Here is a 23,834-nt window from a genome sequence, read left to right as displayed (position 1 = left end):
AAATTTTTGTTAAATAATATCCTATGTAGTAATGTACTAGTTTATTTTATAACACAGGGTGTATTTGACTTAATAAAGTGAATACATAAATTTAAGAACTCTTGGTGAAATTAATAACAGAGTTGAATGTTTTTGTTCTCTTTCATGGAGAATAGTTAAAGGGTGTTTCTTTTTTCATTTTTTTTGTTTTTTTTTTTTTTTGTTTAAACTGGATGTGAACTATAAGAAAGCATACCTAGATGAATTAATCAATGGTCTTTTGCAGACAACACAAATGTAACATTCTCTTTGATGAACGAATAAATAAATTTCTTTTAAGTTTCAAAATCATACTCACTCTAAAAGTCACCAAAGACAATTAAAATCAAGTTGCTTACCTGTAAATATAAAGAAAAAGTTGTTATTGTATTTATTTTATAAATAAAATATTAAATAAATATATTTTAAAAATACATATTTAAGTAGGAACATTTTATTTTATTTTATTTGGTAACAAATATTTACTAAATATTATTTCTTACTGTCAGACCTTAAATTTAAATGTCTTATAGGAGAATATTAAAAAAAATAATATTTAATGCACACATTTTGCATAGAATTTTTTATTTGCAATAATTTTTTTAATGCAACATTTGTAGGTACATACATATTTTTATTTGCTATAAATTTTTTTTTCGATTTCAACGAAAATTTTTCTACAAAAGCGTCTTGGTAAAGGTAATATTAAAATTTTAGAAAATAAAAAAAAATGTCTTAAAAAAACGAATTTTTGGATTTTTAAAAAATATTTAAAAATTTTTATTTGAAAAATCTTTTTTTTTTGATAACGGGTTGGTGAAAAATTTTGAAATTTTGTTTGTATATGTAAATTAGTTATTTCTTCAAAATGGCGTGCCAAATTTTTTTTTTTAAATAAATGTTAGAATATTTGTATACAGGGTGTCCGGTAGAAAATGGATAATCCTGAAATGGCTGATAGGTGCACTTTTGACTGTTCTGAAACCAAATAGAAGAAGTTTCTATCGCAACCAGTTTAGAAAATATTAGCTTTTTTTCGTTCAGTGTACTTTAAATTTCATTATCTTACGTTTTCTTTAACCACAACCACGAATGAATGAATTTTATAAATTTCTTATTTTTATAATTTTCTACAATAATTGGCTCACTACATAAGAAGTTAAAAGTTTTTATAACTGTTGCATCTTTTCTCTAAAAAAATTTTGAAATTTGTTTTTAGATGCAAAATGTGAAAAAAAAATTTTATGAAAATTTTCAAACCCCTGTGGTATAAAAAAAATCCATAGGAACGTAGGTGGCCAACTTTTTTAAAAATATGCGCGTCCAAAGGGGATTGAAGAATGGTAAAAGTTTTTGTCACATCTATAGTTACTAGGAAGTTATTGCTATCAAAGTGCAAAAAAAGCCTGTTAATTTAATAAATTATTTTAACTGTAAAATCTTAAATTTTTCACATTGCTGCCACAAATGCATGGATTCCATCAGTTTTTTTAATCAGTCATATTTTACAATAATTCTTCTTACACATAACTACTTAAAATGTGTTATAACCGTTGATCAATGGCTATAAAAAAATAATTTAACTTTTTTTTAATGCAAAGTAGAAAAAAATATTTGGGTTGGTGAAAAAGTTTGAAATTTAGTTTTTATGTGTAAATTAATTATTTCTTCAAAATGGCATACCAAATATTTTGTTGAAAAATGTTAGAAATTTTTTATATATAAAAAATTATTTAAAAAAAAAAATTCTCCTACTATTTTCGAAATTTTTTTTCTAAAAATACCTTATTATACAAGTAATAAAATGGCATACTTGTTGTTTTTTTTTTAAACATCATTTAAAACGGTGTTTAATTAATTATAAAAACAGATTTTATTTTTTTACACTACCTATTAAATTTCTTGAAAATATCAAATTTTTCCTAATTTTCTTGAATAAAAAGCTTTAACATTAGAGTTACTTTAAGCATAAGAGCAAGTACGTGCGACCCCAGTCGTGCATTTTATTTTTACCGACTTCCAAAAAGGAGAAGGCATTCAATTCGTCTGTATTTTTTTTTTTTTTTTTATGTTTGTTACCGCATAACTTTGGACAGAGTGAATCAATTTTGATAATTCTTTTTGTATTGGAAAGCTAGTGGCTGCAATGTGGTCCTATTTCAATTTCGTTCAGTTTAAGCCATAGGAACTATACGAAAAACCATAAAACCCCGTTTTGAATCATGAAAGTCGGTTTTGTTTTTTGATAAAAATGATTATTTTAGTTTTTAATATGCACATTAAAAAAAAAAAGATTTTTTACAACCCTGCAACAAGAACACCGCTTAGGATGCCAAAAATTGAAGTCATTAGGTCCCTTATATTTGCTAACATATATTGATTTATTATTATTATTTTATTTAATATCAGATCTTAAATTTAAATTTCTTGAAGAAGAAATTTCAATATTGTTAAATTCTACCAAATTTCGTCTTGATCTTAAGGACTTTCTATAGAATGAGTACGTAAGAACATAAATAAGATTTTTTTTTTTTCTATATGCAAAAAGTTATCAAATCGAATATACAAAAGTCTTATCCTATATTTAAGGATCAAATCTATACCTACACACATACATATCCTTTTTTTTTTTTTGCTTGTGAATAATCAGGAAAAACCAATTCAAAAATCTCATCTGAATAATATATCCATCTAGTCCCTAGGCAGACGCCATACTGAAATTGCTATAAGTGCTAATAAGAACAACCCAAAGGCGCAATTTAGTATTATTTTATGCTCACCTCGGAGTTAGAGATACTTATCCAACCAAAATAAATATATAGGAAGGTAGGTATAGGTATATCTTATCAATGAGATAATGTCCTTGTCCATTCTTGACTCTCTGGTAATAATATAGAAATATAAATCCACCCAAATCGTTGTTGTTGGTCTTGGTTGGTTGGTGTGTCGTTGTTGTGTTAAAAGATGGATATACGATGACGATGTTGACGAAGAAAACGAAACGACAACACCAATACCTATTCTCTCTCACTCGAAAATTCAGTATTATAATAATAAGCTTAAGGCTATACACTTAAGGACAATGATTTCCATAGAACGAAACGATCAAGGATGAAGGATGCTTTTCCTTCCAACACATATATAAATTCGCCCATGGTCATCCAACACTTATACCAAAAACGAGACTACTTTCTTCTTTTATATAGAGTTGATAGGTCGGTCGGGTCGGCACTCTGTATAAGGTGCAATGCAATTTTGACAAATTTATGCAAATTAACTTTGATGGATTCGTTGGTCTTTCTTAGTATTTCGTGTTTTTTTTTTTTTTTCTATCTTAATCTCAAGTGAACTTTTTGTTCGTTATCAAAATATATGTACAAGTACATCTAAAGTCAAGAGTGTTATATTCTATACATATATTAAAGTGAAGATAAACCTAATTTGCATATATCTTTTTGTCGTCCTTATAGCGTTTAGTTACCATCGTTTTTGGATGGAAGCAACAAAAAAAAAAATTAACTCATCAATCATGGATAATGGTCTTTTATCCATGTGATAATTTGTTCAAAAAATTCTAAAACTTGATGTCCAGAGATGAAGAGAAAGAGACAAATAGAGAGAGAGAGTGTTAAATTGTTTAAAGGTTAATCCTGCGGAAGCTAAAGATGGACAAGGGCAACATAGAAAATATATAATATAATAGGAGCAATAAAGATAGATCATGACGTGACATTTGGCATTTTAGCTAATTTAAATTGATACTTGTAGATTGGGAGATATTGGTGAGCAGGTGTCCTTTTTTTTTGTTCGGGTTTTTTTTTTTGATTAAGAGTAATTGACTTTTTAGCCTGTAAGCAGTAGAAGAGTGATTGCTTAAAAAGGAAAAAGGAAAAATAAAAAATGAAATTATATTGAATTTCGTGCTAAACGATAAAAATGAGTATTTTTTTTTTTATAATAAAAGGTTTCATTTCAAAAGCACCTTCTGTTTAAAGGATATTTAAAAAAAAAAGAAATAAAAAATATTGATAGATTGATTAAGGACCTAGCAAAGAAAAAGATCTAGCAGGATTAAGGTCCGGTAACTCAGCGAAGCACCACTGTAAAAAAAAAGTAAAATGCATGACTGAGTCGCACGAACTTGGTTTTAGATTTTAATTTGCTTTAATTTTTAAGACTTTTTTATACAAATTTGGTAAATATATATGAAAATACAAATAAATAAAATGCACGACTGGGTCGCTCGAACTTGCTCTTAGAGTTCAAGTTGCTTAAATTTTTAAGACTTTTTATATAAATTTGGGAAATGTCAGGTACAACAACAAAAAAATAAATAAACAAAAACATAAAATTCGTTAAAAAAAATATAAAACAAAATCTGGAATCAAATTGCCCTCCAAAACAAGTATGCAGTTTTGATTGATATTTTGAATTTCAAAATCGTTAGAGCCGTTTTTTAAAAAAAACTAATTTTTTATAAATAATTTTTTGGAAAAAAAGTTTTAAAATAAAATTGGTATGTCATTTTGTAGAAATCACTAATCAACGTCTAAAAACAAAATTTCAAAAAAATTCAATGCCCCGTTTTCGAAAATTTGATTTTTCAAAAAAATTTCAAAATTTTTTTAAAAATCCAAAAATTATTTTTTTCGAAATTTTATTTTATATATTTAAATTATATATGTAAATTCTTTTTCACAAAAAGTTTCGTTGAAATCGAATAAGTAGTTTCGGAGCAAATCGGATTTAAAAAAACGGTTCTATCGCAAGTACCGTTAATAATGATTTTCAAAAATAAAATTTTTCATTAGAAGATAGACCTTGTCTTAAAACTTTTAATTGAATTTCTAAACAAAATCGTTGGAGCCACTTTTGAGAAATTTCAACGATATATGAAGTACCGTTATTTTTGGTCAAAAAAAAATTAATTCCAAAAGCCCCTCTTGAGAGTCGCCAAATAACGCTACATACCAAGTTTGACATCAATCAGTCCATCCGTTTAGGCTGTAGCTTCGTTTACAGACAGACAGACGGACTTCCGGGACCCATTTTTTTTTTGGCATTCTCTATCATCGTAATGTCATGTTTTCTTAAATTTTTTTTTGTACGAATACATAACTTGATATACAGTGCTGCTAAAAACATTCCGGATTTTTTTGTGATTTTCATCAATTGAAATGTTATAATACAAAACTTGTACCAAATATTGTTTTAATATTTTTTCTAGGTCGTTAATATATCAGTTAAGCAATTTCAACAGAAAAAAATGATCTTTAATACATGCAAAAAATTTAAAAATTGAAAAATGAAGTAGAGTCAGAATTTCAGCTGTGAAAAACTAACCGGATTTTTCAAGGATTTCGATTCCCGTTGTTGAGGTAACGGTTTTAAGCGTCACTTCAATACAATTTTTGTTTGCAGTGACAAACAAAGTTGTTAGCTTTGTGAATTGTATAAATTATTAAATGGAATAACGGAAAAAACGCATTATAGTCATCAAATTCGTTATTGAGTTGTAGAACATTTTCAAGCCGAAATAAAACAAAATATTATCCCTTTGGGATGTTGAAAATTGCAACGTCAAGTGAGTTTGATATCGTCAAAATGTAAAAAAGTGAAAAATTAGTTGAAGTAGATCAATTGGGTGGATGCCATTACAAAATATCCCTAAAAACTGATAGGCGAATAAAGAGTTTTTTGATAAAAATTCCTTTTGCGGCTTCTAAAACGATTTGTGAGGAGCTTAATCTGCTTTCAACATCAAGTACAGTTAGAAAGGATTTGAGAGATTTGGTCTTTATGACTTTCGGCTCGGAAAAAGACCATTTCTTTATACTAAGCATTGTCTAAAAAGGTAGGCAATGAAAGGATCTTAAGGAACACTTAAAATTTGAAAATAAAAATACTTCATCATGGTTGTATTTCCCAAAAAACATCTGAGTTGCTCGATAACAAAACGCAAAAATATGCTTTTCAGTGATAAAAGCAATTTTAGCTTGTTTTATTCCGGTCGTGAAATGGTTCAAACATGGACATGTTTGAAACCAAAAAAATATGCTCCCTATCGTGAAGCACAGCAGAGGATCAGTGATGGTTTGGGTTTTTTCAGCTGCAGGCTTTAGCCCGTTTCACAAAATCAACGGAATTATGGATCATTTCCAAAATAGAGAGATGTTGGAGTCGATAATGGCTCCATTAAAGAGAAATAAATGCCTTTACGTCGCCTCTTTCTGCAAGTTATGATGCCAAAAATTCTTAAAAGCCCATTAAACAGAAGTTTGGGGCAGACAATACTCCTTGCTTAGAATAACCGTAAAAATTAGCCGACTTGAACCCGATTAAAAATTTGTGGGCCATCTTTAAGTGACGAGTAGAAAAGAAAAAGCCCATTTCAGCAACTAACGTACTTGTAGCTTTGAAAAATGACTGGGAGCATATTTCTAGTTCTATTTTATTTTATTTGGCCTAGTCCAAGTCTCGTTGGTGCCAAGCAGTCTTCAAAAAAAAGGTTACTGAGCAAAATATTCACTTTGAAAATTAACTTTAAAAAATCCGGTTAGTTTTTCACAGCTGAAATTCTGACTTTACTTCATTTTAAAATTTCTAAAATTTTTGTATGTATTAAAGATCATTTTTTTTTGTTGAAATTGCTTAACCAATATATTAACGACCTAGAAAAAATATTAAAACAATATTTTGTACCAGTTTTGTATTATAACATTTCAGTTGATGAAAATCACAAAAAAATCCGGAATGTTTTTAGCAGCACTGTATGTAATAGTACCTACATTATATCGCAAGTAAAAATAAAGATAAAACATAAAATAATATTCATTCTTCAACTAAAAAAAAAAACAACTCTTTACATGAAACTGAGCTCCAATAACAGTATTAAGTTTTATTTTTTTGGATTAAGATGCATTTTTAGAAAAAAGTTTTCAACATCGTTCGAGCCGTTTTTTAGAAAAAACTAATTTTTTATAAATATGTAGGTAATTTTTTGAGAAAAAAATCTTAAAAAAAATAAGTTTGCCGTTTTGTAGCACTTATTAATTAACACCTAGGACCAAAATTCAATGTCCCGTTTTCGAAAATTTGATTTTTCAAAAAAAAAAAAAAAACCAAAAATTATTTTTTTCAAAATTTTATTTTTGATTTAGGTGCCTATATAAAAACTATATTAGACTTTTATTTAAAAAATTGTATTGAGATTAAGCATATCGTTTGGAAGAACATCCTATTTTTAAAAATCGGTTTTATGGCAGATGCCGTTAATACCTAACGATTTTTGAACAAAAAAAAAACTTTTTTCATTTTAAGATACCCCTTGTCAAAACAAGAACTTGCAATTTTTGAGCGAAATCTTAGGAGCCGTTTTTGAGAAAATTAAACTTTTCCAAAATTATTGATATATGACAGGTATTTTTGAAGGTGTCTTAAAAGATTTATTGTCCGCTTCTCTATATTTAAGAGTGATTTTTCATACAATTTTAACCACTGTAGTTCGTTCCTATGCTTCCTATGAAAAAAGTTATGAACAATTTTTACTTAGTAATTTCTTTTTTTTATTTCTTTTGTTGATATTTCTTGGATAAACGGATTTAAAAAATTCATCAACTTTACTGAGTTTTTTTTTAGTAAACAAAATCCTTAAAGCTTTAAATAAAATAATTATAGTAGACTTTTAAAATACTGGAAATAAAATAATAATAATAACAGAAAATGTGTTTTTAATTAGCAATTTTCCCGGAAATAATTTTATACATATATAAATACTTGAATCGTCAATAATTGATAAAAATTAATAGATGGAAATAATTAAATTTATAAAATAAAAAAAAAAATAATTTTAAAATAAATTATTATACCTTCAACAATGTGGAAAATATACAAAAAGTATAACCTTCCACACATTTAGTCAGTCTACAAACAAAAATTAATAATTTCATTAAAAAGAAGAAAAAAAAAATGGAAACTATCATCAAAAATGCACCGACACAGTTAAACCACAATGGTTATGAATAATAAAGCACACATCTATATTGTATGTTTTGTGCTTGCTTGTTTGTTTTAACTTTGTATTGTGAATATTGTATGTCTATCTGTGTGTGTGTGTTTGTATTGTATATAAACTTTACCTGGAGGATTAATTCAAATCTATAAAATAAATGTCAACGGAATGTTTCCGCACGCAAATCAAGGATTACAGCTGTTGTCAAAATGTAAGTGATTGGGATTATATGATATTTCAGTTTGTGGTTTTAATGGTTGTATAATTAAATTATGCAAAGTTACGAATAAATTTTATATACGATATTATATCCTACCAAATTATAAGGCATATTTTTTTCATCATCCCAGAGCAGAGAGAGAGAGAGAGAGAGAGAGAGAGAGAGAGAGAGAGAGAGAGAAAATCCGCTTAAAACATCGATCTGATGATGACGTTCTGGATGTTAACAATATTTAACAATAAAACATTTTATCGTTAAATTATGAAATTGATACAAAGTGTTACGAATTTTCTCTTAATTTGATTTCTATTTTGATGGATTTAAATTTTTGCGCTATTAGTTTTATTTAATTAAAAAGTTTCTGTATGAAACTAATGCGCAATAGACATTTAGATGGATTTAATATGTAATTCATATAAAAAGCATGCATTATGAAGATGAATACAACTATACACAAAATCTCAATTTATTTTTGAAAATATTACAAATGTAGTAGAACAATAGAATAGATATTCGAAAATTCAAAAGCGATGATATTGACACTTCTACGAAATTGTTTTCTGTCCAGTTGATACACTATGGTACAGAATTAACGAAATGCTGACAAAAAGTGAATTTGTTGGTATTTTAATCATTGGAGGAGGATTTATTGTTTTATCAATTTCATATCATTTTAAGAAAAAATAATTCCTCAACTTTTTTTTTCTTAAGTCATGCGGGCAATTTTACCTCAAGGCTCTGTCAAAATTTGGATAATTAAGGATTTGGTCACTTAGTATTCTCTCCAATTTCTCTTAATACTACAAGAATGTTTTTGGCGTACTGTAAATTACTCTATAAACATATTTCTGAGGTAAATAGGTATATTAACTTTTGAGCTTTCCAATAGTGTTTAAGGATGGTTTTTTTTGGGAAGTTTTTTGATGGAAAAATAGGCTATTTTTTTAAAATTACATTCGTCAAAAATTCAAAAATTAACATTTTGTTCAAAAAATATTTATAATAGGTAACAAACATAACGAAATAATTTTAACCAGGTTTTGTTAAAATCTTACCATTTTTGTCACCTTTTGATTATCTACAACTTTTGCATTTAACTTTTTCGATAGGAGGCCTACTTTAGAAATCGTAAAAACACAATTTTTGGCACCCAACTCACTTTTTCGCCCATCCACTCCCTTTCCTCCGGTTTGTTTGTGCGAATTTTATTTTTCCCCTTTTATAAACCATTATATCCTTAGTTTTCCTGCTACCCTTATCTTATGTTGCTAAAAATCTTGTTTTTTCTTTCAAAAATTACACGGTGTAACACTCAAAATATACGCATGCGGAGACCTATCAGGTTTTGTAGAGCTAGTCTTACTGAATACGAAACGGTATTTGAAAATCCCCTGACACCCCCAAAATCTGAAGTTACGGGCAAAAAACGGTTTTTTGGACCTTCTAGTTTTTGAGAAAATTGAAAAATTATTTTATCAGATTTTTCTTCAACAAATAAAAACAAAATATTTTTTGTTTTTATTTGCTTTTATTTTTCAATTTTCTCAAAGAAGACATAGAAACATATAGTTTTCACTGTTCGATAAGGAATCAATTGAGGCAGTTTTCTGTGTAAGTAATTTGTTTACTCAAATTCACAGTCTGAACAAAAATAGTATAAAATTAGTTTAAAAACATTTTTTTTCGCCAATTTTTATTTTTGAAATCGATTATTTCAAAAACTATTGGTTATGTTATATTGATTTAAAAATTAGAATCAAATGTACAATTTTTCCTTTCGGAAATGGTATCATTTATTACTGTAAGTGTTGCCGTTGTTTTTTAATAATTTTTTTTTGTTTTGATAAATTTTTTTTTAGAAAACTGCCCCTCTCACCTAAACGGGGGGAGATAGACCCCACTTCCAAAGAAAAAAATGTTTGTATTGAGCTCCTCTACAAAAACCCGTTATCAAATCCTGGCGCCCAGGTTATCCTACTACGTGCCGAAACAACATTTTTGTTCTATACCTAAAAGTTCGAATTTCTGTATCTGGGTTGAAATCGAAAATTTTTTTTTTCTAAGCCAATTTTAAACTGATTTTCATAAAAAATACCTCGATTGATTGGGAAATAAATATTGTTTGTGAATATATTTTTTAAATAGCATGTTGTTTTGAAAACATATACTTTAAATTGATGCCGAAGTTGGGTAAATGACGAAAAAAATGGAATTTTTGAACTTTGACAGCATATAAATTCTAAGTGGTTTAACCGACGTACATGTTTTATACATTGTTGAAAAGGTATATTTATCTTCTATCAGAAACTGTAAAAAAATCGAAAATGGGTACAAAATTTTCGAAGCTAGAATTTTTTCAATGGGTGAAGGTCCAAAAAATCGTTTTTTGCACGCAACTCCAGATTTTGGGGGTGTTAGGGGATTTTCAAACAGCGTTTCGTAATCAGTGCGACTAGCTCTAGAAAATCTGATAGGTCTCTGCCCGCGTATATGTTGAAACCTCATTTTTGTAACACCGTGTTATTGGTCTATGGAAGGTAGATACGCAACCGCCATCTTTTAAATTGATAAACCATGGTTAGGAAACAAATCTGGCCTAATGCTCAAAAATCTGTACCTATTTTAATGACTAATCGATTACAGCAAAGCCAAAAGGCGGTTTTGTATGTATTTTTGTTTGTAAGTATGCATGTTCGTATATACACGTTCATATGTGTTCCATCATAGTTTCTAAACTACTCATCATAATTTGACAAATGAGGTACAGTTGGAAGCGTCATACTTGACGCTTTGTTATAGGCTATATAACGTCATATTAAATTGAATATTGTACCCTTAAGAGGCTGTAGCCGAATTTAGTATGTTATTCTGCCCAATTTACTTGAAAAATTGCCACCACTAGTGTTTTTACTAGCATAAATATCAATTATTTTATATTTAAAGGAAAAATAGGAAACAGAAGAGAAAAGTGATGTGAATTTTTTTTTGGTTCACAAATTAGAGATTTTTTAAACACAAAATTTTGTACTTTTTAATTTTTCAACATTTTCGGTAAGATATGTACCTATTACTGCCAATTATAAAAGCCCTAAAAAGGGTTTTTTTCAGAACACAAAAAAGGAGTATAGTGAAACACTCTTTGCCATGCTCAGAGTAACTATCTTAAACTTAAAAACATTTTAATGATGCTTTAGTAAGACCTTATCGAAATTGAAATTTTAATGGAGTTCAGAAAAGGTTATATGTATAAGAAAACAAGAAATAAATTTCGTACCTAGATAAAACGTTATTGGAGACACTTTCCAGGACAACTACTATCCACGACATAATATTTTCCTTAAGGACTTTATTGTTGACCTGCATCAAACACTGTTATCAATTCAAGTTCTTGGAATCAATTGACATTATAGAAACTTGTTTCAAAACAACACAAAAAAAATATCTCAAAACTTGATTTAATTATATAGAAAATGAAGAAAACATCATTTAGAAAGAAAATAAAAAAGAAACAAACGAAATCGATGAAGAACAAATTTTCAAAGACCAATCCTTTTAATCTGTTTTTTTTTTTTTCTCGTTTTAATCCCAGCAAAATAAAAAATAAAAAAAAAATTCAATTTATATTGCAATGGAAATTCAATAAAAGTAATCCCTTTTTGCAAACTTTTTCCGCATTTTTTTTTTGAAAAAAACAAAAAAAAAATCCTTTCCTCTGGTGACGATGGTTAGCGAATTCACACACACAGCAGGACTCTCTCTTGTTATTTTCTTCCTTACATATTTCAATCTTTCAATAAGTTTCGATAACTTTTATGATATACCATTTTCTCAATTCTTGGTTGTTTCGAGATTATTTTGTCATTGAAAAAGTTTTTTTCAAAAAATAAAAAAAAAAAACTCTTTCCATGTCCTTTAACTACTCCCTTCACCTATAAACATTTCAACAAAACCGCACCATAATGTCGATAGGTGCCAATGCATGCAAACAGCACAAGCATATTCTGCACCTTTAGGAGAACTTCTGGCATTTCTTTTGCCCTGTTTTGAAGCCTTGTTTGTTGGGTGGTAAAAGTCACATCCTTGTAGATTGTGTTTTCTGTCAATAGGATATTTTGTTACTTCTCCCGCTAGCATGTAGCGACATAACAATTCAATGTTAAAAAGGTACTTTCTCTCTCTCCCATAGAGTTCAAAACCTGACACGAAAAGACAGGTCCTTTCCAACAAACTTTATCCTTAAAAATTGAGTCAAAAAAAAATAAAAAAACTTACACATTGAAGGATATGTCAGGAAAGGATTTTCTACAGTGTATATAGTTTTTTTTTCTTTTTTTTTTTCTTCTTTTGTTTGGTTGACAAAAAGAAAAAAAGTTGGTGTGTGTCGAAAACGATATGACCGGTAAATAACAGTAAGTTTCTTGTTTCTCCATTATGGAACCTGTCAACCACATTTAATTTGAAAACTGAATTTAAATTTGTTTTTTTTTATATCCGAAAAGTATGTTGAAAAAAAAAATCCGAAAATGTGTGTTAAAAGGATATTGGAAAAGTAATTACGAAACACTTCAAAGAAGAAAAAAAAATCTGTAAATAACTCTATGGCAGTGTTGAAATTTATGGCAAAATAATTACATTAACGTTTATCTTCATTATTATCAGTTGTTAAGGGGTGAGCTGAGAGGGGGGGTTAAAATAAGAAGGAAAAACATGCTCATAGGTATCCTTTTATGCGTTAAAAGTCAAACATTGATTATGTGTTTTTACAAAAAAAAAAAAAAAAAAAAGTCCTTTGGTTCGCATAACATTATGGTATACGATAATAATAAAACCCAGGCAAGTGTAATAAATTTTCTAAACGACTTATTAAGTGTTGGAGTGAGTGCTTGAGGGTAAATTTTCTGTTTTTTTTTTTTTTTTTTTTTTGAAAGTAGAATTTTAGAGGCTTAACGAAATGGAAACATAAAAATCCTGGTGTGTGATAATCAAGAAGGACGGGAGCAATGATGGTGAAAGAGATAACAAAACTCCGCCACCGCAACGCCCCCTTTATATTCGACCTCTTGTCGTTGCTGTGAAAAATGTGTTTTCTTGTTTGGTTTACCAATGCGTTACATAGCGTTACATACCTAATTTTTTTTGTCTTCAATCCACTAACACACACAAAATATATCCTTATAGGGATTTGTTTGTATTGAAGAGATGTAAAAAAGTTCATCCATAGAACCGGAGAACAGAGAGAAGAACATCCCATTTACGTTGACTCAGTAGTTTTTGAGTGCTTGAGAGCATAAAATATTATATTTTTTTATGTTTGGTTCTGATAGAACATCATGTTGTACTTACCAAAAAAAAAAAAAAAAAAGGATTTAACACAGTCATTAGCAGTCACTTAAGAGGGCAAAAAATATACATACATATCTCTCTTTCTATCCTCTTGAGATAGATAGATATATTATATAATATAATAACCTTTGATATAAAAAGTTCACAAGTTTTCTGAGGAGATAAAATTGTGGTATAAGTTGTACTTAATCACTTTCCCACTTTCCATATATACCTACTACCTACTTGCTTGCTTGCTTCATAGAAAACATCCAGCATTCACTAGAGATTTTGTGTGTAGTTAACGAACACACCAAAGTGGTGGGTTAACTTTACGTCTCTACTGTAATAGTGGTGGTAATATCCAAACCACTCAGTTTTATTACAAAGTTTAGTCTCTCTACACACATGCATGTGGAGCTCGATTGAGTGAAAGAGGGGGTGGAGTTTTTTGTGAGTTGATAAATTCACATCAATAGGTTTTTTTTTGGGATGTGCTAGGTCGTGTGCGAAACAACTGTTATGAGTGTGTTTATAAGTGCTTGAACATTCTTTTTTTTTTTTTGATAAGCTTAACATTTAAAAGTTATTTGAGTGGGCTAGCAGAGTTAATGTGGTGCAATTAGGTTTTGACCTGAACACAATTTTTTTACAAAGCTGGTTACTGGTCGAAATGTTGTAAACTTTGCTCTTTTGGATATTCAGAAAGTCCCAAAAAATAGGAGTTTGGTAACGCCCATTGTTTATTTTTTTTTTTTGTTTCTGTCTAATGGAATTACATTTTTTATTTGTTTTTATTTAAATGGGTTATTGCAAAATATAGCTTAAAATCTTTAAGACATTTTAGTTGACATAAGACATTTATCGACTTGAAAATTAATCCAGTATAGACCTAAAGTTTAGAACGTACCTTTAAAGAAATTTCAATAAAATCCCAAATTTCGGGTAACGAAAGATACCAGTCACGTGAGCTTCCAGTTACCAGTAACTACAAAATTGTAAGAAACTAATGTTATGTTACAAGTAACGAAAATTAACAGCAAGCAAAAGGTTCCGGTAGGGAAAGTTACCTGTAACAAAAGTTATATGTAACGAAAGTTACCAGTAGCCAAAATTAAAAGTAACAAACTTTACCAGCAACAAAAGTTACCTGCAATGAAAGAAACCAATAACGAAAGTTACAAGTAAAGAAAGTTACCAGTAACGAAAGTACCCAGCAACTCAGGTAAAAAGTAACAAAAATTACACTGTGTTACAAAATAAAAATCATGTCAATTACTTTGGAAATGACCTAGCAGAGAATGTAGGTATTAGGAGTACATCATATTTCGGAAATTTAAATTTTTCGTAGACCCTCAAAATTTTAAGTTATCGTCAAAGAAACGGTTTTCAATGTTTTCAGATTTCAACGATTTTTTAATCAGCCATTTTTCGGTCGATTTCAGATTTTTTTACAGTTCTAAACAGAGGAGTACTTGTGTACTTTTTTAAAATATTTTTTTATTATGCTCAAGCAGCTAATTGAGTGTAGATTTTATGGGCTGAATCTAAAAGTACAACATTTTTTCACAGTTTTTTAGAGTTCGGAGACCGTTTTAAGTTACATTTTGTGTTTTGGAAATTTTTTTTATAAACAGTTTTATTTTCCTATTTATGCTGAATCAAGAAAACTTTTACTAATTAAAAAAACTTAGAATTTGTGGAAGTTATGGTTTTTTTACTCAAGAAAAAAATTTCAATTTATTGCAAAAAAACCCTAATTTTCATGATTTTTTGAAATTTTATCAAAATTTTGAGGGTGTTTGGGCAAAATTGACTTCAGATACGGATTCAGCACGTCAAAATACATAAAAATAGGCAGGTCCGGTCAAAAGTATTGACACTTTTTTTTTTTGGATTGTGATAGCACATGGGCAAGAAAAAATGAACAGTATTTAACATATATATCTGAGCAACCAAAATAGATATCAAAATTTTTTAAACGTAGTTACAAAGAATAACATTTTTTCTAAAAATTAAGACCATAAAAAATTTTCTACCATTATTATGAACAGAGAAATTAATTTTTCATTTCATTCATTGTCCCAAAAAATTGAAATTTCTTTCTCGAGTAAAAAAATCACAACTTCCACAATGTCTTACTAATTTTGATGAATTAAAACTCTTTTATTTAGCATAAATAGAACAATAATACTGTTTATAAAAAAAAAATTTCAAAACACAAAATGAAGTTCAAAACGGTCTCCGAACTCTTAAAAACGGTGAAAAAATGTTACCAGTAACGCTAGTTACCAGTGTTTTGAGAAAAAAAAGTTACCAGTATCAACAAAATTGTCAGCAACGAATGTTATCAGTAACGCAAATTGCCAGTAACAAAAGTTATCAGCAACGAAATTTGACAGTAACACTAGCTGCTAGTGTCTTGGGGGACAACAGTTCTCAGTAACAACGCAATTGTCAGCGATAAATGTTAACAGTAACGCAAACTTCGAGTAACAAAAGTTATCAGTATACAATAATTTTGCCAGAAACACTAGCTGCCAGTATTTTGGGGGACAAAAGTTATCAGTTACAGCAAAATTGTCACGAACTAATTTTCGAAGTAACGAAAATTCTCAGTATCAACATTTTTCAGAAACAAAAGTTGACAGTAACGCTAGTTACCAGTGTTTTTTAAGGGACAAAAGTTATTAGTAACAACAAAATTGTCGGGAAATAATGTTATACCAGTAAGGAAAATTTTCAGTAACCAGTAAAAAAAAATTGTCTGGAAAATCGCAAAAGGTCATTTTGTATAATGAAGATGAACTACTCACTCCTTGGCACGTGTGGCCGTAAAACAAATAAATTCGTTTGCCACATTTAACTTTATACCCCATGTCGAGTTGGGCCTTAATTTTATAAAATTTCTCAAAAAAAATAAAGAAATCAAACAAATTGCGCCCAATTATCGTTTGAAAAATATACATCTGCACCTGACACTATAACGTTTTGAAGACATCAACGCAATTATTACGCAAAAAAAACAATTGTAACCTTTTTTTTTATTGTTCCAGCCCAATTTGCTGTTTTAATGAGGGTTACAAATTAAACGACAATTAAAAAAACCTTCTGGGCCTCAACAAACCACGAACCGAAGAAAAGGCAAGGAAGTTGTTGCATTCCTCCTATACCCAAACAAAATCTACGTGATATCTTGTTCAAAAATCGAGAACAGACAAATTAACAGAAAAAAAAAAAAACAGAACTTGTACATTTGCCGACAAGCAAACAACTTATCAATGATGATTACCCAACCTTTAGATCTCTCTCGTTCTCTCTCTATCACTGTGGTATATAATCGAGAGGACCCCAAAAACCGGAGGCAAAACATTCAAACATCATCATCGTAAATACAGAATAATTCGATAAAATAATACCTCACTACCATGTCCTTTTATAAGGACCTTCAGTCGTATGTAGGTATCCTGCGAATGATGATGGTATAAGGAATATGGTTCTAAAAGGATGGATGTGCTGCTATACGAACCGAAAGTAATGTACACACATGTTCCACAGTGCACAAACGCTAAATCCTTGTTAAGGTACTCCGTTCCTATCTGTTTCTCTTACAGATTTTCTGCTAAAACGCATAAATAACATGAAGTACGCACATATTCATATTGAATGGAGTAAGGAGAAGAGGCAATACACGAGTACGAGTACCTATCTAAAGTTAAAGGACCCAGAAGGATGTACCAGGGATATTGCTTCAGGATTTTTTTTTTTATTTTTGGGTGAGATCTCTCTGGGTAGGAATACGGTACACATAATAGTCTTTTGTGAAGCCATATCCCCGTCGCACGATAAGCATAATAAATATAATGCAAGGACATCTTCAGTGTTACCAGAGAGAGAATGAGGAGGACGATGAGCATCGCACGAGAAGAACAAAACCATTTTGCCAGAGATATAGCTTCCAGGACCAAGAGCTAAACATAACAAGATGAGGAGAGGGGTGTTATTTCGGATGCCTGCTTGGTGCCTGTTGGTGTTGAAGGTAGTTAGTTGGTTCGTTGGTTGGTTTGGTCCGGATGTCTTTCCGAATTACAAAGATGTTCCATCAGGAACCCTGTTTGTACTTATTTCTTCTTCTTCACACCTATTTTACCCTAACACGTCTCGCTTACAAGGGTTTTGGGTGGGTATTTAAGGGTTTAAGGAATAGGTATTTGTTTTTAATGTTATTTATTGTCCTGACAATAACACACCCAGCTTTTACCCGAAAAAGGACACGATATTTTGACATTCCTATATCCGCTAGAATTCTACAATGAAGTGGATTTTTTGTTTTATTTATTTCTCTATCTGTTTTTGTATTTTTGATTTTTGAAGAATAAAATCGTTTTATTTCGTTAGAATTGTTCTCCAGCGATTACAATCGCCGAAGAAGACTATTTAAGCCTCAAAACAAAACAAAAGAAGACTCACAAAAACAAAAAAAATTATTATCTTTTCTTTTACTTCACTGAGTCATACTTAAAGGGGATTTGTCTTAATAGCAAGTGATTCTGGTGAAATGGCAATTTAATAACTTCCTCTTCTCTATCTCTCTCTTTTACGAAAAGGGATTTTATTTATGTTATTCTTTGGGATTAGTTTAACACGAATTTTGTATTTGTATATACCATACCTTTTACTCAACACACAGGTGGGTGTTTTTTCATCCTATTTAATAGAGTGAAAGTCTTATTTTATAAGAGTTATATTTGTCGACAATACGACAAAACAAGGATGACGACGATAAACCTTTTTTTCGTTTTGTGTGAATTCATTAATTTATTTATTTTGTGAGCCTCTTTTAATTTCTTAGATTTTGTATTGTTTTATTTTGAATAATTATATAATATTTATCTTGTTTGTAGATTTAGCACCTAATTTAGACATTTTATTTAGGATAACAAAAAAAAAAAAAACTAATGTAAATTTATTCGAAAAAGGTATATAATTTGATTTATTTGTAGGCTAAACTTTAAATCACTGTTGAATAATTTGAATGAGCTTCAAAAGATAAAATTAGATAGACGAGATTGCGGAAATTTACTGGATTTTCGTTGAATATAAATTTTTCCTAAAAGGCTTAAAAGAGCAGAGGTATGGATAAAATATATAAGTTGAAAGGTAAAGGTATACTTTAGAATAATTAGCTTGGCCTTTCAACCCTGCCTGAAAGGGTTTTTGAATAAGAACTTTTAAATTTATGATAGAATCACTATAATTTGTTTTTACTTTGAACAATAGAGATAATCTTTTTAGTACAAATAAATATTTATGGGGTTATAATAGGTAGCGTAATAAAGTATTTTCATAGTTTATTAAAAAAAAAAAAAAAATAGATACAAAAAAAAGCCTCTAAAAAGCGCTATAACTAATTTTATGAAACTTCACCTAACTAGTAACCAGGAAACAAGCAATACGCTTCCAACAATACCTCATATGTCAAATTCTGATAAATAGTTTAGAAGCTATGATGCCACATATGAACACATACATTTACTTTTGTCTTTGTCGTTTTCAGGTAAAAACGAATCGGTTGTATTCTAGTTAGAAAATCTTTCGAAAGCGTTTCCAAAAATATTTCGGAAAATTTCGAGCCGAACAGAAATAATTGGTAATACTCGCACTACCCCGTTAAGCTGTATCGGTAATACCAAAATATGGTACTGATTCTGAACCAAATAGAAATTATCGGATCAGACTTGTGGCGATTCGAGGATCCGGGAGCTAAGAAAGTAATGCAAGAGGTTAGTGCAAAAATCAGAGCAAGCTGCAACACTGGAAGCATGAATTTGGAAGACATAACGAAGAAAAGGCAAGGTGCGTCCAAGAAACAATAGAAAATCACTGGACCGGTTTTTAAGACATCTAGACAAAAACAAACAAGATGCCTCTTCTACTTCGAGAAAGAGCAAAGTTATTCTTTCGGAAGAGTAACTTGATTAGGTTTTAGGATATTTCAAAGATTAGAGAATGTTAAATGTTTCTGAAACTGAAAGGAATGGTTTAAGGTGTAGAATAATGTCTCCACATTAATATAATAATTAGGAAGAAGACTCCACAAGACTTTAAACTTAGTCTTTGAAAAATTAAAGCAACACCGATTAAGTTGGTACTGGCATTCACAATGAAGAAGTCCATTGGCATAATCAATCGATGAAGCATTGTCAAAAAGATGCTAGCCAGCGAACAGTATTGGAACAAGATCTACAACCAGAGATACACAAAAGGAGATGGGAAACTTCTGACGTCACACTGGTTTGCCTACAAGCTCCGTCGGACATTTTAGGCTAAGTATGCGTGAAAAAACGGACGCTTTTGGCTGAGTATGCGTGAAAAATCGTATATTTTTCACATTTATTCACGAATACAAAAAAGATTACAACAACACGAAATAAACAAATGGGTTTTGGGGGGTAAAACGGACGAAAGTTTCCCATCTCCTTTGGGTATCTCTGTCTACAACTACACCAAATATCTTCTTTATTAATTTAGAAACACGTATAAAAGTAACGCAGTTTGGAGTTATAGTTATTTTCTTTTTGAAGTGAAAACTTCTTTAGTATCGTAGTGATTTGAAACACGATGAAACGAAAAAGCGACACGAAAAATTAATTGATTATAACTTTTTTGTTTTAAGAGATAGATGAATGAAATTTATACTGTAGATAGGTAATAGAATAAACTATAACTGTACAAAATGGCAATCAATTTTATATTGAAAATCCTGAGATAACGGTGAAAAGATGTTCTTTTTCTAGACACGATTTAACTTTAGTACGCACGTTGATAATATTACCTTTTATTTGATATATCACACATTACGTAACGTGCTCTACAAGTTACACAATCTTCAATTGAAAAATTTTAAAAATATCTCAAAAACGCACCTGTGCAGATCTATTGCCGATGAACCAGTGTAGGAAGTACCGTAATCTCAGTTTGAAATTTCGTCATGGCTCTAAAAAATTCTTACCTTTCTTGTAGGCATCGTAGAAATATTATTGAAGCGTCATATAAAAGGTGAAATAATAAGCTTTCAGATGATATAAAATTTTTTATAGATTGTCATTTAAAAAAAATGGATTTAAAGGTGTTAGAAGAAAAAAAAAAGATTTTTTTTTTATTATTGTTTTCATGAAAAATGATTGTTGTAAGAATTTAAGTATGGCTTTATTCTTTAGGAAAATTTGTAAGCTTTTTAATGGTGAAATTTTTTTTTTTTCAAGAACAATGATTTTTTTTAAGGTTTCACTTCTACCACGTGTGAATTGCACACATGATTTTTTTTTTATAATTTGTAAGCTTTCAAACCAAAATAATCCATAAACTAGAAGTTTTTTTAGATGAAATCGAAACAAGACCTGGCAAATCTCCTGCAATAAATTGTAGTCTTCTTTGAGTCGCAAACTATACGTTCTTATAGGCTTAAGTGCTTAGAAAAGAACAATTTAATGATTTTATGATGAAAATTATAGTTTTTACTCAAATATTCATTAAAATATCCTCTTTTTCTGATCTTTTCTTAAATATCTTATACAATTTCCATTCAAATGCAATGTAATTAAAAACCATTTTTTTTTTTTGTATAAATAAAACGAAGTCATTTTAATTTATATTCACACTATATAACCGGTTCTTCTCACTTTACCACACACTTATACAAAATTCTACTTCTAATTAGTTCCTTCTCGTGAATAAGCACAATTTCCCACCGAAATATACCTACCAACCAACCAAAATACACAGACAATAAAAGAAACGCAACAAAAAACTTTCATCTCCTGTGGAGCCAATTTCTTTTAAATTAAACTAGGTAACTCTTGCTTTTTTTCGTATACCTTTTTGTATAGAGACTTTACCAATTTATCTCCATAAAACGTTCCTTAGCCTATCTTCTAACACTATATAAAACTCAAACAAAAAAAAAAAAACATCCTTTTTTTTAGTAAGAGTATCTCATTTGTGAATTAAATTCATCCAGTTGCAGCAAATGGTGACACAATTTTTGGTTTTTTGCTTTCTTTTTTTTTCATTCTAAATAAGTAGAAGACCATCAGAGTAAAGGAAAAAAAGAATAAAATATTTAAAGAGGGTAAAAGTGTAGAAAAAGAAAAATTCTCACTATACTCTTTTATACCTACTAAGAATCTAGTCATAACTCATTTATTTTTCGAAATATCGCATCGTTCCGTTCCGTTCTGTTCATTTCCCTTCACATAATTTTTTTTTCTAAGGAGTTGTTTGTTGTTGTTCCTTTTTATCTATTTTTTTTTTTTTTTTTTTTATTTTAGGATGTATCTTTGAGGTAGGTACAAATATTTTAACAGATGAACAAAAAAAAAAGAAACCCTACAGCGCTTAAATAGGAGAAGAATTACGTTAAGTAAAGAAAGAAGATGATGAAAAAATATTTGATATCATTATCAGGTAGTTTGCTTGGTACTTTTTTTTTTGTCTGTTTTTTTTTTTTTTTTTTTTATGGTTAAAGGCATGTTAATGTCCTTAAGGAGCACAGAGTGTAACTAATTGGTTAGTCCTTATAGATAGTCTTGTAGTACAACCATTTTTAGCATGAATAGGATAGAGCGATGGTGTTTGTTCGTTTTTCGTGTTTTTTTTATGAGAGAGCTTAAGTTTAATGTTGCTGAAAGACATTGGTGTATTACACATACTTTTTATTTCAAAAAAAAAAAAAACCTTCTGACATGGTGACATAACTTCACTTAAAATTTGTGTTTCTTATTTTCATTGGAATTTGCTATTCAGTTGAGAGTTGAATAATTTTTAGTGAGAAGTTGATGAAGTTCTTTGTCTTTAAAACTTTAAGGTTGTCCAGGAAGATAGAGTAGAGCAGTGATTTTTGTCACTATTATCACTGTTGAACTTCAGTATTTGATACAACTTACCACTTTTCTAATATTTCTTTTTCTTTCTAAAATTTCTGACTTCAACTTAACATAACAATGATCTGAATTCGAAATAAGTATTTTGATAAAATGAACATTCTTCGATCTAATGAGAATAACACTGGTCTGCAAAATGTATCTTTTTTTTTCTCCTTCAAATATTTGTTTGAAATTATGAAAGATTTGAATTTCCTGAATCTAAATCTTCAGAAAAATTCTATCACGTACCATTTTTTTTTTTTTAATGATTTTTAAAAAATATGAGTAGTTTGTAGAAAATAAGAACCCTTTTAGTTTCGATTGACCTAGTATAAAAATAAAACTAATACTCGTATTGGAGGACTTATTTTTCATAACATGATCTATCATATGACACCAAATTTGTATTTATTAATTAAAGTTTACACACATTTTAAGATACTAATTGACAAAAACAGCAAAAATATTGAAATCCTGCATTTTTTAGTAAATCCCACATGAACAAAAACACTTTAATTTTGGAAATAGTAAAATCTCAACGGGAATATCCTAAAAACGTGACGTGCTAGGCCAATTTTGACTTCGGATTCGGAATCAGCACACAAAAATCTTTTAGAAAAGTATAGTTTCATTAAAAGGAGAATTTTCTGCAGAGCAGTGTAATCTGGGAAATTGAGAGTTATTTAATAAGTATATTATTATGATTAATATGCGTGATATTGCTACCTAAGGTAAAGTAATGCATTTTACGTATTTTTAGTATCAGACTTGTATCAAACATATAAACTTGTTAAGGCTCCGATTTGTAAAAAAGTGGCTTAACTTAACCCATTGCAGGTCTTATTCCGTGTGTTTTTTAAAAATAATTTGTGTAGAACTGAATTTATTACGGTAAACTATAAACTACCAAAAAAGAAAACACAAGTAAAGATTCTATGCTTATAATTTACCACGAATGAAAGAAAACGAAAAAAATGCACTAAAAAAACAGAGACATTGGGTGATATGCATACAAAAGTAGTACTTACTGAAAGTAAAAGGTGAAAGTAAATACTATAAATTCTAGTAAAAGGTAAAATTCATAGTATTTACTTACTTTCGTATGCATAAAAAAAGTACCTACTAGCAGGCTAATACTTTGAGTAGATACTAAATTCATCCGAGTAAATACTAGAATTCACCCAAAAATGATAGTAAATACTTTTTTCTTAGATGATTGGTATTCGTTTCGAATTTAAGCCTGGTACGTATGCTGCTGAAGTGATACGAAAATTTTCTTACAAGAAAATGCACAACTATAGGAGTATTGAACGAAAAATTATTTTCAGCTTAGCCAACG

The 23,834-nt window shown here is 29.3% G+C and overlaps 1 protein-coding gene across 6 annotated transcripts in view; it reads right to left on the bottom strand.

Moving 5' to 3' along the window:
- LOC129905842 (neural-cadherin-like) overlaps positions 1 to 23,834 on the bottom strand; it is a 658,269-nt gene that overhangs the window by 324,032 nt on the left and 310,403 nt on the right. Inside the window, exon 12 of one of the 6 annotated variants that reach the window (XM_055981446.1) lies at positions 262 to 377. The exons of the other annotated variants lie outside the window; for them this stretch is intronic. Within the exon in view, the coding sequence (XP_055837421.1) occupies positions 346 to 377 (32 nt within the window). The 3' untranslated portion in view covers positions 262 to 345. Of the gene's footprint in view, positions 1 to 261; positions 378 to 23,834 lie in introns of those variants that run through there. 6 annotated transcript variants of the gene reach the window in all.

Source organism: Episyrphus balteatus, chromosome 1 (assembly GCF_945859705.1).
Source record: "Episyrphus balteatus chromosome 1, idEpiBalt1.1, whole genome shotgun sequence".
Classification (NCBI taxonomy): Eukaryota; Metazoa; Arthropoda; class Insecta; order Diptera; family Syrphidae; genus Episyrphus; species Episyrphus balteatus.
This window is presented reverse-complemented; position numbering and strand designations above follow the sequence as displayed.